The sequence below is a fragment of the Pelmatolapia mariae genome, linkage group LG1 (assembly GCF_036321145.2).
Source record: "Pelmatolapia mariae isolate MD_Pm_ZW linkage group LG1, Pm_UMD_F_2, whole genome shotgun sequence".
Classification (NCBI taxonomy): Eukaryota; Metazoa; Chordata; class Actinopteri; order Cichliformes; family Cichlidae; genus Pelmatolapia; species Pelmatolapia mariae.
Window position 1 is genome coordinate 4,292,061 of NC_086227.1, and position 15,426 is coordinate 4,307,486.

Sequence of the window (15,426 nt, forward strand, 5' to 3'; positions counted from 1 at the left end):
GTAATATACAACTACTATACTAGGATACTTGTTCTGCAAACAATCTGAAAGCAAAATGGCTGATATTGACAGAACGCTGTCACTAGCCACATTTCATGATTTTGCATAATTGTCAATTTTTGAACTGCATGCTGAAACATATTCATACACTGTAGAGGTAGGAATAAATACCTTAGTAGAAAAATGTATTGCTTTTTATTCACTCATGTGTGTTGATGTGCTAAAACAGGTTTGCTGGGAATTGAAAAAAATCAAAAAACAAAAAAAGGAAGCTTGAAGCATCTTCACAGATGCTTATATAACCAAGTGCCATGTCTTGCTGTTTAATCTGAAGGGCATGATTTGGATGAATTATTTTGCCAGATGCATACTCACACTCATGCACATAAAAACACACATGCTCAAAAAAGGAGAAGCACTTGAGCCTTAAATGACTGTTTTAAGTAACTGTTTTCATCCCCTTCATGCAGAGACAGTGTGGTGAGATAGAAAGTCATGTGACCTGGACTAAACTGCTTTATATTCTGAGTGGGTCTGCCTTACAATATAAAGCACCTTGTTGTGATTTGGCGCTGTGTAAATACAATTGCGTTGAATTGAATGATAGGATGAGCACGTAGTTTTCAACAGAGTCTTCATTCAAAAACCGTAATGTATCTGTCTTGTTCATAATGGAAATGAAGTGACGTGAAGACATGCTGCTTGCATTTTTATAGTCCCGCCAGTCCACAGAAATACCAACATCTTGTCATAATTTTACTAAAAATAGCTAATAATGGATGGACGGATAGCTGCTACTTAATATTTATCATCTCTGGAGGTTTACGTGTCATTGACACATACAAACAAGCTCAGCACTGTGGCACCAGCACAATTGTTACCTGTAAATGTGGTATTAAATCTAAAGTGCTTTACAAAATAAGTGATTCTGGATTCTCCAGTGCAGCAGTGGACCATCTATCCTCGTTTATGAGCCCCTTGGACTGCTTTTCAGTTTTAGTTTCAGTTGATTCAGTTGTTACTCAGCCAACACAAGATACAGCTAGTAACTGCAACCAACCAACCAAATGCATTACATCATAAGTCATACTTGGACAAGATGGTGGCACACTTGTTAAAAAACTAAATACTGAAACTTCTTTTTGTAACAGGTATCATGAAAAATAACCTTTTTAAAAAAGAAGACAGTGTAGGCATTAGTGCTGGGCGATATGACGATATATATCGTGTGGACATAGAAAAGTGTCTATCGTGCCATTTGTCTTCTATCGTTTCTATCGTTTCTAACCCTAATTTTATAAATTATTACATAAAATATATCATTAACCCTTTACAACCGGTCGGAGCAGGCACACTCCGTTTTGCCTAACTATTTTTAAATCCCTGTAGAACTGGAACCACGTAAGGTAGCGCAATAATTGTTTTTGCATATGAAACCGAGTTGTACTTACATCTTATTCCATTAGCTTGTCCTAGGTCACGGTTTCCTTCCACATATAGCTTTGCAAAAATTGCATAAAAAGCGCTTCCAGCAACAAAAACATAATATTCCAGACTTGCAGCAACAAAAACATAATATTCCAGACTTGCAGCAACAAAAACATAATATTCCAGAAACACGCTTTGCCGATCCGATCAGCTGTTCATAACACTTCCTACGTTGGAATATAAGTCAGCGTGAACTATCGCATGTCCGCCATTACCTGGCCGAAACCGGAAGTGACGTCATTTTCGCGGAAAATTTAGTTTTTTAGCTTCAAAGCTTATGTTGGTGTTTTTAAAAGTCATGTTTGACTTTATGCTTTTCTGTATCCTTTCTGGGATGCTTAGAAGTCAAATTACACTGTTGGAAATAATTTATTTTGATGCACATGCTGGTTTTTTTTGCAAATTTGCATTATAATATTTATTTTCATTTTTCCTGTAGTATATTAAAATTAGTGTATCTCAAACATAAAACTATGAAGACACTCAAAATAAATTTCTTGTGGTTGGAAACTATTTTGTGCAACTTTTTTGTATTTACAGTTTTGAGGGATAAGCCTCTTAAATTTCTCTAACTAGAAATATATCTAAAAAACAAAACAAAAACGATTTTCAATTTTTTTGTAGTTTATTGCACTTTTTTTGCAATTTATGTAGTTTCTACGGACTCAATGCATACATAATATTAAAATTTGGGCTATAACGGTTGTATTGATGTATAGCAACTTGAAATGCTCCCACAAATGGCACTACAGCATGTAAAATGTAAACATAAGCTCTGGCGGACTTGGTTCTATGGTAGGTCTTAAAGGGTTAAATAGCCTGTGCAAATATATTAGTGTGGTCTTCTCACTATACATGCTCTTAACTTTATGCTAGAGAAAATAAAGTATAAAAAAAATGATATTTTTCGCAAAGAAACTCTGTCTTGTGGTTTTGTGACATGGTGCTGCTTTACGTGCACCCGGATTTGCGACATGCTTTACGGTAACTCAAAAGAAAGACTGCACCCTCTCCACTCGCTGTTTACAGACTGCATACTTTCCAGATGACCACAGGTCAGGTGGTATATCGTGATATATATCGTTATCGTGATATAAAAGAATTCATATCGTGATAAATATTTTTTCCATATCGCCCAGCACTAGTAGGCACTGTAAGTAGACAGTTACAACTAAACAAGAGAGTCCAAAAAATCAATTTAAAACATGTCGTTTATGTACAATCAAACTTTCTTTGTGTACCTGCAATCTTGACGTGGATTGGGCACATATCCTGGATATGCTCCATCAGTGATGTCACGACACATTTTGCTATCTCTGTCTGAAGGGAGCAGGGTCCCTGCTCGAACCATCAGACCCAAACAGTGCTCAAATGTATTCCTTTCTTCTGGACCATCCTCCGTGAAGAAACAGTGGCCTAGTGTGTCATATCCCACCACATCCTTTACCTGGGAGGCAACAGAGTACATTACTGATTGTAGACTAGGTCACCATAGTGCATGGGGTCCATTTCAAATCTAACTGTAGAAAAAAATGTCTATAACAAAAGTGTGAACTTTCTAAAGTGTAATTCCTCATCAGAAGCTCCATTATTTATCAAATGGGTTTCTTTTGTGGCTTAGGAAGCAAATTCTTGCACCAAATTTAACCCGACTTCAGCTTTGAACTCTAGTCAACAAAAATGGTTTAGTGGATAAATGAAACTGATAAGTGGTTGAAGTCAGGTTGAATTTGTGCTTGTTATTTGCTTTCATTTTTCAGCCAAATTTAGGCTACATCTGTTTAAAGTCTGTGAAAGGCTGAACAAATTTAGCCAGACAGCAACACGCATGGGCAGCCAGCGCAGAACAGAGTAGGACTAATGCTACACAAGCGACAGCAGGAAATCTTGGAATGTGATGACCAAAGAAGCAACCTGCTTGATATGAACCTGAAAACTAACTCAGCTGGACCCTTTCGATTTGGAGGAGTAGTCACTCTGAATCCAACATGAATGACTGAACTCCTCAGCCTATCACTAAGCCAGAGCCCAGACACCCTTTAGAGATGTCAGTGGTCTACCCAGACCCTGTGACCATACGTGACAGTAAGAACATTAATTAACCGCTTCAATTTCATACTCAGCTCTCTTCACCACAACAGATCTGCAGATGTTAACCTCCTGCTCCACTCTTCTTTGGCTCATGAACAAGACCCCAAGATACTTATAGTCTTGCACTTGTCTTTACTAGCTTGAATCCCCCTATTATCCATGTCGCACAGTGCCCAATTTCCTTCGTTTTAATTCATATATTTCATATACATCTTCATACAAACTGTTTCTTTAAGAGATTTAAAATTATATGCCTGTCACTATAATAATGATTTTATGAAACATTACTGGAGACTAAACAGAATATAAAACCCTTTAAATGAGGTCATCGTATCTGCCTTAGTAAGAGTCACCAACACCAATAAGTAAAGCGCTATACAAATACAGGCCATTTACCATTTTTGTACCATAACACTGGTTGCTTCTGTGCTAGTGAAGGTTAAGAGTTGCAATAATGACTCTTAACAATAAATTACACATTTTTATGTATGCGTTCTTATATATGCATAAATACATACAAAAAAATACAGAAATAAATTATACAACTTCCTAACTGACCATCAGTCCATTGGAGCCATGGATAGTGACGCAGCGGGAGAAAGAGTGGTGAATGGATAAATCGCTGACAGACGTTGGAGGGTCATAGTCTCCCCTCTCATCCACATCTCCATTCATGTGAAAATGGACAGGATAGTGTCCCATGGTCTGCTGGCCCATGTGCTGCAGCTCCATCCCAGATATATGGACTGCCCTAAAACCACGCTCCACCTGGTGACGACAGTGGATAAATTACAGTCAGAGAGCTCCAGGTACTGCATCAATCAGACACAAGCAAAAAAAAGTACATGAAAAGCAGTACTAGCAACACTAGTGTCAGATTTAGATTTTTAAATCATTATTTTAAAAAGCTTTTTTATTCTAATGTTCTATTTCTTTGTTTTGCACATAGACTGTAAATGAAAGATGGACGTAGCTACCAGTGTTGGGTGTAATTTATTTCTTTGTGCTTTTTTACAGTAATCACATGACATTGTTGATTAACGCAATAATGAGACTCCAGTTTGTTCATGTGAATCAGGGGTCTTAAACTTGCGGCCCAGGGGCCACTTGCGGTCCTCGTCACCTTTACTTGCAGCCCGAATATTAATGTTAAGAAATAAAATGCAATTTGTCTCTTGAAGTGACTTTTTTGTTGTTTGTTGTTGAGTGCAATGTTAGGATAAGTTCTTTAAAAAGCAAAAAATGATTTAACATGAAGGCAATATGAGCAGAGAGCACAAACATGTTGACGCTGAGTTCAGTGAGAGAGTCAAAACTAAAGTGTACACTTAGGTCTTCATTTTGATTTTGTTAAATACGAACAAAATGACAGCAGAAGTGCTGCCACGTGTCTGGCCACAAAGAGAGGACCAATGTGTTTATTTGGTAGTTCAATGTAAGGCTTCAGTTAAGAGTGAGGAAAAAAAATGTTCACGTTTGCGTTTTGTCTTGTTATACAATATTTGAAAGTTAAAAAACAAACAAACAACATGCTACATTTTAGGAAATATTTCTTAGTGTTTTCATGTTTGTTTTTTTGTATTACTTGAACACTACAGTGGCCCTCACATGAGATGACAGTGCCAGCAGTGGCCCACAGCTCATTTAAGTTTGAGACCTCTGATGTAAATGGAGAGTCCTCTTCACATACCAAGTTTAATTATGGAGTTCCACAGGGTTCAGTGCTAGGACATGCTTCCTATAGGCAGTATCATTAAAAGGCATAGCATACATTTTCACTGCTATGAAGACGATACTCAGCTTTATCTATCCATGAAGCCAGGTAACACACACAAATTAGTTAAACTGCAGGAATGTCTTAAAGACATAAAGACCTGGATGGACCTCTAACTTCCTGCTTCTTAATTCAGATCAAACTGAGGTTATTGCACTTGACCCTGAAAATCTTAGAAATATGGTATCTAACCAGATTCTTACTGTGGATGGCGTTACCTTGGCGTCCAGTAACACTGTGAGGAACCACAGTCAGTCACAGGTCATTTTTGACCCAGATATGTCCTTCAATGCACATATTAAACACGTATGTAGGACTGCTTTCTTCGATTTGCACACTCCATGAAAAGCCTTCAGTTAATCCAAAATGCTGCAGCAACAGTACTGACACCGACTAGAAAGAGAGAGTAGATTTCTCCGATATTGGCTTCCCTGTCATTGGCTTCCTGTTAAATCCAGAATTGAATTTAAAATCCTGCTCCTCACATACAAGGTCTGGAATAATCAGGCCCCATCTTATCTTAATGACCTTGTAGTACCATATCACCCCATTAGAGCACTTCACTCTCGCACTGCAGGCTTACTTGTTGTTCCTAGAGTATTTAAAAGTAGAATGGGAGGGAGAGCCTTCACTTTACAGGCCCCTAGTTATGCTGCAATAAGCCTACGTTGCTGGGAGCTTCCCTTGAGGCATTGAGTGTTTGTTTTTCACTCACTATGTATTTATACACCTCTCTGCATTTAACCATTACTTATTATTAATCTCCAGCTCTCTCTCTATTAATGTAGGATCTTTATCTTATAATAGAAAGCACCTCGAGGTAACTGGTGCTGGTGCTATATAAATAAAACTGAACTGAATCAACTATGTCTTGTAATGTAGTGTAATGTAACTCATTGCAGTACTAAACTCAATAATTACATCACGGTTACAATGATGTCATTCTTCAGTTCTCTGCCAGCCAGGCGAACAGAAAGAAACGTGTTTTTTTCTTCCTGGACACTCTCCCGGCTACAATCAGCTGATTTCCGTGCATGTGTGGGAGGTAGAAAGTGGTACAGAGATGCAGATTTTGAGTAGCGGGTATAGACATTACTTTTATTTTAACTGCAGAGAAGGACAAGAGTGTGATTGTAAAGTGGGAGCTACTGAATTACTTTTAAAAGTAACTGTGATGTGTAATACATGACTCTTCTTGAGTAATGACCCCAACACTTGTAATCACTATTACAACAGCCACTGTTCATTGAAAATTTTAAATCAATGTAACAAAACTGGATCAAGACGACTCCCCGACTCCCAAACCACAAACACAAACAAACAAACCACAAGTAGTTTCGACACCATGGATCGTTTCCTTCTAAGTAACATGTCTGTATTAATTAGTCACACTTTTGGATCCTGATAAAGCCTGATATTTGGCAGGTTGACATCAGTGTCTGCTAGGCCTCACCTCTGCTAATTCGAGTCACCAGATTTGTTTCCACTTCACTGAAGTATTTTTAATGGAGTTATATGATAAATAACATAACTTGCTATAAAAGCAGCAACAATACTACTAAGAGAGAGGAACAGAACAGGACGTTAAAATAATGAAAATGCTGAAATTTGGAAGGGAACAAATAAAAGATGAAGATTCTTGTTACAGACAGGTATGGGTTGATGTGGAGAATGATGGGAGGTGGAGATGCCAAGAGACTCTGTGACGCCATGCAGCTATGTCCCAAAAAACCCAGAGAGTCATGAGAACCAACACTTCTTACAGTCACACTGGTTTTCATTACATCATAGTGTTTGTGAAAAGGCTAAAAAATGAAAGAAATATCACCCGGATCACAGTCAGCTACATTCAGCTTGCGACGAGCTAATAATTCTGGAGATAGGAGGTTTTCACACGACAGGACTTGTCCTGAGGCATTTAGTGTTTCTCACCCTCTGTGTGTGTGTGCTCATGTGTGTGTTATGCTATTTCATGCTGTACACACACCCATGCATGAGAAATATGTGACATGAGGCTGTGACGGAAATTTATAATGGAATATGATAGCTTGCCCTGGGGAAAGGGAGGCATTGAGGCAGCAGGAAGACAACCACACACTCCCCCCTCTCCTTCCTGCTTCAGTGTCTCTGTTGCCTTTTTCTGATGATAGGGTGCACGAGGCTGACAGAAAGAAGGACGTTTCAGCGATGAACAGATATAGATACAGAGGCCCGAGAGTCTTAATGAGCCTTAAACTAAATTAAGATTTTAGATGTTAATGCACTTTAATTGGATTATTTGCTGTAGTGGTGCATTAATGTGCAGTAAGTCACAAGAAACAAAAGACTAGAAATTGCTTCAGTATAACAAAGATTCTTAAAAATGTGTTTTTTAAAGGATCTTTTTAACTTATTGCCTTTAATATGCTCTAAACACACATTCCTACTAAAGCAGCAACATTTCTATTGTTAAGAATATTTTAAATGTATAATACATATTACACCTATAATGTGCAAAGCACTCTGGGTGCAATTCAGAGCTGTTGTTACAAAACTGCTATTTCTAATGACCCAGAGTTTTTAGTGTAAAAACGTACTTTGAGCGCTACTGAGCTGCATTTGGTTGTAATTTCTGGCAGAGAGAAAAAAAGAAAAGTGTAGGCTGTGAAGGCTATGCAGAAAAAATGACAGAGCAGGAACACGACTTTTGAAAAGTCAGCGTCCAAAAGAGCTGCTGCTGTGTCCTTTTCACTTTTCTCCCAATTTATTTGACGCATTTAAAAGAGTTAAAAAACGTTGCAGGTTACAAACAGTGACAAATACCAGATTCTGCACTTGTGTAGAAAATGATTATCACTGATTTACAGTGGAGATCGCTGCGTGCGGTTTCCGAGCAGAGTTCATTAGTAAATGGTAAATGGACTGATTCTTCTGTAGCGCTTTTCACAGTGCTTCATACAACATGCCTCATTCACCTTTTAAAACCCATTCAAACAGCCACTTCTTCTATGCTTAAGCTCTTTCTAGCTACCATTCACACACATTCATGGATGCATCGGAGAGCAACTTGGGGTTAGTGTCTTGCCCAAGGATGTTTGGCATGCAGAATGGACCAGGCGGGGATTGAACCACCAACCTTCTAATTCATAGATGACCTGCACTACCTTCTGCCCTTGGGATGAGGGATCTAGGATAAAAACTGTTTCTTAATTACGTAGAGCATGCTCTGATGCACCTGTAAAATTTGCTTGAGTACAGACGTTCAAACAGCTGGTGAGATGAGTCCTTTAGGATGCAGTGTACTTTCTGCAGGCAGTGTAATATGTACATGTCTTCAAGGGCAGGCAGCTGTGTGTTGTTTATCTTTTGTGAAGGTTTATGACTCTCTGCAGTGTTCTTATTTGCTGCAGAGTTGTTTCCATATCATGTCAGCATGTCGTGAGTGAGGATGCTTTGAATGGTGCAGCAGTACAAAAACACCAGAAGGCTTTAAGCCACTCAGGGTGCACAGGAAGTACAGACTGTTTTAGAGAGACACAGTGTCCATGTGAGGTCTTCTGTGATGTGTGTACCCAGAAACCTGAAACAAGAGACTCTCCACATTCTCTTTTTGGTCTTTTTGGTGTTCAGAGCCAGATTATTATGACTCTGAACATAACATAGAACATAAAATAACCTCTTCTCTGTATGCACACTCATCTCCATTAGATGATCAGTGCTGTGTTTTCTTTAAATGTAATGACGCTGTTATGAGATGATCAACAGTCATATGTGTACTGAGAACAGAGGAAAGGGCTCAAAAAACAGTATGATGGAGCTCCTTCCCCAAGTAAGAGTTTGGAGGAGCAGTAGGGTTCAGTCCAGTTCAGTCACCTCAGCTGTTTGTAAGTGTTCAGTGTTATCCAACTTAGTCTGGTCCAGGTACTCAGATGGATAAAGACACACTAGGTGTCACAAAACAGTGTCCAGCAAATGTGTGTAATTATGGAGCACGATTCCATCTGTGAGCATGAAAGGACAAATATTGTCCCTCTGTGTCTCTGAGGAAGAGTCGGTGTACTGGACTTTTTCTTGTTGGTATACGGTATGAGTAATGTCTTTTATGTTTTCATCATCGTATGCCTGGGTTCAAATTGGGTTCCTATGTTCATCTAGCTGTAGGATCTACAGATGGGACCAACCATCTGACAGTTTTTCAAATGTTGACAAAAGCTAATATATCTGTTATCTTCAATGAAAAATGTATTTTGTTAAAGTTTGTGTTACTAAATAATCAGTTTTCCTTATAAAGTTCCAAAGTAAATGATGAAAAATGCTGTGATTGGCTAGAGTCCTGGTCAAACACACAGCTGTGGTGTTTGGTATGGTTTGTGGAGGTAGAGGTGGGACAGGATGGCTGAGCAGAAACACTTTCAAGCTGGGCAGCTGTAAAGCACTGGCACTAATCACTCCACCTCTGGGGTTACTGAGGCAAACATGCTTCACTGGTTCCAAAGTACCTCAGTAACAGCGAACCGTCAGGATCACAGCCAGCACAGAAGGCAAATACTCTGGAACAGATGTGGGCAGGCAGACTCAGGTGCTGCCCTCTATGTGAAGTATCTGCTTCACACCCCTAAGCACCGGGATACATGGGATACACATACGTGGGATTGACCATCCAGTGCTTTACATCAGTCGGAACCTGAAATTCGCTAAAGCATGATAGATGGTAAAAGAGTGTTTGGAAATCTGGTGGCTGATTTCCTATGGCGAGGAGTAGATCAGGTTGGATAGATCCCAGGCCTAAGTTAGGCAGTGGGTGGATGTGATGGCAGGGTATAGCCTGTGGATTGGTTGTAGGAGGGAATGGGACGGCAGAATGGCTGAGGGTGTGGCACACCTGGAGTGCATTTACTAATTACTCTGTATAGTAGCTATGAGGCCGCGGGACGAGGAGTTTTGGCAGAGCACGCGAGCAAGAATGCACTGAAGCTTGGCAGCTTTATACCGTTTTCCTGTGTATGTGTACAGTAATCACTCCCACTCTGTGGAACTCTGCAGTTCCTGAGAAAAGTAGCTGTCATTGGTCTGGAATAAAACGTTTTTTGTTGCTTGATTCACATGTCATAACCTTCTTTTTAACAGGTTTTTTTCTACTCTTGGGTCCATATGATGTAAAATGTGGTCATATCCCTAACTTCACCTCAGACAGCTGAGTCAGAAGCCCTGCATATCTACTTTTACAATCTTATAAAAGGATTATCATTATTATTATTAAGCAGATGGCAGAACACTATTCTATAGTATAGCCCAAGAATTAAAGTATGAAGCTGGGAATAAATGGCTACAACAGGTTCTCTTTAAAGGGATCATTTTTCATCCTTTTCAAGCCTGTTCACAAGGTGTTGCCTATTCTGTAAATGACAGATAATAGAAGAGTTTACCTTCAAATGTCCTCCGAAAGTGTCAAAGTTGAAGAACTTGCAAGCCTCATTGCCATAGCAGCTGGGCTCCATCTCACCACGAAGCAGGATATTACGACTCAGCAGGCCGACCTCGGCCCTCATATCTATCCCATCCACCTCCTCTCCCATGTGGATAAACTTGGCTTTACCTGCATACACAGATAACATGAACAGTAACACAAGTTCAAACACACACAGCAAACTTCAGCTTAATGTTTAAAAATGAACACAAGTACAGAGAAAAGTGTTGTTTGCTTGCTGTGTGTGTGGCTGAGCAGATGTTTCAGATAATTACAAAGGAGGACATGCTGGAGAATCTGAGTCAGAGTCGCGCGTTTCACTTTTAAGGAGATTTTTAAAAAAGAACCGTTGGTGTGAAAACACACTGACCTACAACACATCAGTGTCAGAGACAAAGAAGACGAGTTCAACTCTGAGTCAACCATAGGAGCACTTCTTTACCTCTGCCTTACCCACATTCAGACTGAACTTATTAACATCCACGCTGCACTTGCTGATAACCTTGTTGGCCAGTAAGGACGACTTTCCTCAGCCTGCTGCTACCAAAAGGCAGCGTGCCCTTTTACTCCTTGAGCAGTTGCAAGGTTTAAGGGCCTATTTCTGTGGAAATGCAACTACTTCAGCAATGTGGTATTTTCTTTTCTTTTAGTCTGACGTTGCCCATCGCTTTTTGATGCCCAGTGCAGATCCCATAACACAGAGGCAGGTGCTTAATCAAGTCAAAAAGCACAAAACTATTTGTGCAAACATCAAATGTAACTATTTAATGCAGGAGAATCAGGGAGTTGGAAAAGGGATAGAGCCAGTGCAATTCCAATCCATTACAGTATCAGTTTTTTTCTACAAAGCCACCAAAAGAAATCAATAGCATCATAATCATATCTATAGATGTAAAAAAAAAAAAAGAAAAAAAGAAAGAAAGAAAGAAAGAAAGCATTAAATAAGAATTATCCTTAAGTTTACAGTGCTTTTTTGGAATTCAAAATAACAATAACAGCATCAACAAAGTAAACATTTAAAAAGACTAGAATGTAGAAAAACAGCAATTAGTTAATCCTGTGGCTGCAGTAGTTCTTATAAGTTAAAGGCAGGATAAAATAAAAGACCTTTTACAGGTAAGTCTTACAACCATACAGGCAGTTCGGCACAAACCCAGGTGTTTGCTCTTATAGCCTCTCTCTGAATTTTGTTCAGCAACAAGGTTAAAAATTGTAAATGGCCTATATTTGTATAGTGCTTTACTTAGTCCCTATGGACCCCAAAGCGCTTTACACTACATTCAGTCAACCACCCATTCACACACACTGGTGATGGCAAGCTACATTGCAGCCACAGATGCACTGACAGAGGTGAGGCTGGGCCCTCTAACCACCACCAGTAGGCAACGGGTGAAGTGTCTTGCCCACGGACACAACGACCGAAACTGTCGGAGCCGGGGCTCGAACCAGCAACCTTCTGATTACAAGATGAACTGCCAACTCTTGAGCCACGATCGCCCCGAAAAGACTTTGTCTGCAAGTTACACCTTGACCAGTTTCCCAACATTCAAGAAGAAAATTCTCTGATTATGGCTTTGGGAATACCAGCACAAGTCGCTATGTTGACTGATTCTTTGGGGGAAAGGGCAGGAGAACATTCTGCTTATCAAAGATGGACTCAGTCACTGTGACATCATCTATGAGTTTGGGGCATTTTCGATCAATGCCACCATGATAGTGTTTTTGAGTCAAAATTTATTTAGAAGTCCAGTTCAGCAGATGTCTTGAAATGCTCTGACATGTAATCACTGTAATATTATTTGTCAGATACTTTCATGAAAAATGCTCCAAAGGTACCAACAGCAGGTAAAAAACAACAACAAAGTGTTTCTGAATTCTGCAATTGTTCTAAAAATCTGTAGTGATATAAAAAATCCCAGAAGCATCCGCCACACCTACAGTCACACTGGGCCTCATAAGCAAGCTACAGTATTATGTTTTTTGTAATTAAAATAAAGCCTTGGAAGGACCATTTATACCTCAGTAAAAAAGCAGTGAAGGAAAAAGCAAAAATTATCCCATGAAAAGCAGTGAGAAGTAGAAAGGACAACAAAATCAGAGTAAGTGGAAGACGGCTCTTAGAAACGATAACAGTTCTTGTCTGCCCTCCTCCACATACATATCCTCAACAACACAAATGTGCTGATTAGAAAAACTAAAGCCAAGCCAGGAAAAAAACTGTCAAAGAAATATTCAAGTGTGAAATCTGAGAGAGTGAGGATCATACACCCACACATGCTTAATCTCTTTTCTCCACCTACTCCCTCCACCAGAGCAGCCAGAGCTTAAAAAGTACAAAAGAACATTTTCATTCTGCTTTCATTCTGATTTAAAACATCAACAGCCCAGACTTAAAGGTGTTAGATCCCTAAATGCAATGCAAACAAAAAAAGAGTTACTGACTGCTGTAAATTCTTCTGCATTACAAAGGGATGCACTAAAGTGGTTTCGCTTGTATTTGCTCAATAAAAAGCAATACATTGTTTTAAGTTGGTTACCTGCAGCAGTACCGTATAGTTCTTTGCGATCCCTTTGACACTGTTGACTCCCAGATAGCACTTTGCACACTTTAGCCTAGTGACTGGTGTTTGATAGTGGTCACTGACTGTTTGGGCGTTAGCAGTCGATTTCAGAGCATCTGCCAGCAGCATTCAGTGACTACTCACAATTAATCATTTGCAGTTAGGACAATCAGGAACTGTTCCCCTGAAGGAAAACAAGCCTCTTACCCCACTGGGAGAAACCCCAGTGTACAGGTCAATCGCCCCGTCTCTCACCGAGGTAATTCCATGCTGGTAAAAGTCCAGCCCTTCTCCAGGAGACTGGTTTTTGAGTCCAAACCATCCACTGAAGTGAGCACAACGTTAACTCGTATCTTTCAACATCAGACAACTGGGGCTCTTACGTCACCAGAGAGATGAGTTGTGAGGAAGTTGTAGATTTGACCTCTGACTGCACACTGGACCTGACTCCTACAACACCTCCTCCAGGTGATGAGCCAATGAGAGGGCTGCACCTCATAGACTTAGGCCTGTGAGCTCAGAACTGGCTCCATGGTGGGGCCCCGTTAATCTTGTCCTGGGCACTATAGTGTGGTCATGGACTCAACTGAACCTACCAGGGGCAAAAGCCCCCTACAACATATCTCCTGAGATCACTGGGATACACAAACCCTTCCACCATGACTCAAGGAGGCATAATCATTTATGCCTGTTAGAACTGTCAAATGTTCAAATGATTGAAGTCATACTGATAAATAGCCTCAGGCTGTCTCGCTCTCTTTCTCATCTATCTCCCAGTTCTCTGCTGCTAACAACAAAAACAACACTCTTCCTGTTTGTGTATAACCTCAAGGGTGGAGGACAAACTCGATTATCAGCGTGTGTTCAAAAATAGTGCTGCAAAGTGGCACGTGAGCAGGAATTAATGAAACAGATTATAGTCGTGCTGAGAGTGACAAGAGCTCTGAGGAAAAGCCTCAGGCTGGTAAAAGCAGGGCTTTCACTCTGGTTAGCAAAATAACAAGTGATGTCAGAGACCTAAGAAAAAAGAGGGCGCTACTAGGTCTGATATTTTTATGCAGCCAGGCAGAAAAGAAATTCCAGCAGCTTCAGTGGAGACTTGAAAATGAATCCGTCACTACTGAAATGCGAACTTCATGTTTTTGGTGTGCGAATTAGTGTCAGGAATTTACAGGTAGGAAAGAAAATGCCATGCCAGTTTTAGCTTCTGCAAGCACCAATTGCTTTTCCGAGGGACAAACAGGAGGGCTGACAAGGCTGACCTGAAGAGCTATAGCATGTGAATGCAGCGAGAAAGAAAGAAAAATTGTCTGGAAGTGAATGTTTTCATATCAGTATGCGTGATGGTGTCCAAGTGTGTGTGTGCCAACATGAATGGGCTCAGTCAAGAACATACAGGCCTCCAGGATACAGGCTAAGACTTTTCCTTGGCCCTGAGTCAGACCAAACACCTTCCACCAACTCCCACACACTGCTATAGGCTGTCTCCACCTGGCCTCTATCACACTGTATATTTAGAAATACACATACATACATATCCACAGAGGATGTGTTACCATCCTTTCGCTTGGCTTACATTCATTTCCTGATATCTTTTTCTAACTCTACTTCCCTAGAGATAAACTATCCTTACTCTGACAAGTCTTGATTTAATGATTTAAGCAATATGGAGGAAGGCAAGTCCTCACAATGTGGCAAATACTCAATTGTCATGACAGGAGTCCTAGATAAATAAATACATACAATAAAAAAACAAAACAAAAACAATAAATAGCAACTTCAGTGCATCAATAAAATGTCTTTACATGCTGTGGGTAAAAAAACAGTTGATCTGCGCTAGCAGGTAAGTTAACATCAGAGAAAAACAATTCTATTTAGTGAAGCCTGTGTGACCAAATGGAAATTTGTGCATTAGGTTAAAACTATTGTGATATGTATCAGCGAGACAGGACATTTAATTCGTGAAGCAAACTTCTTTTGGCTAACGTTAGCCTGATGGATCACAGGCCAGTTAATGTATCTAGGTTGGCTAAATTGTCTATACTGTGCATGATGATCTTGTAACT

At 39.9% G+C, this 15,426-nt stretch overlaps 1 protein-coding gene across 2 annotated transcripts in view; it reads right to left on the reverse strand.

The window, feature by feature from the left end:
• Positions 1-15,426, reverse strand: part of cemip (cell migration inducing hyaluronidase 1) — a 143,363-nt gene that overhangs the window by 34,084 nt on the left and 93,853 nt on the right. For both annotated transcript variants that reach the window (XM_063470434.1, XM_063470439.1), the window contains exons 12-14: positions 10,759-10,928; positions 4,138-4,347; positions 2,730-2,935 (exon numbers count right to left, since the gene is read on the reverse strand). In XM_063470434.1, the coding sequence (XP_063326504.1) occupies positions 2,730-2,935; positions 4,138-4,347; positions 10,759-10,928 (586 nt within the window). The remainder of the gene's footprint in view (positions 1-2,729; positions 2,936-4,137; positions 4,348-10,758; positions 10,929-15,426) is intronic.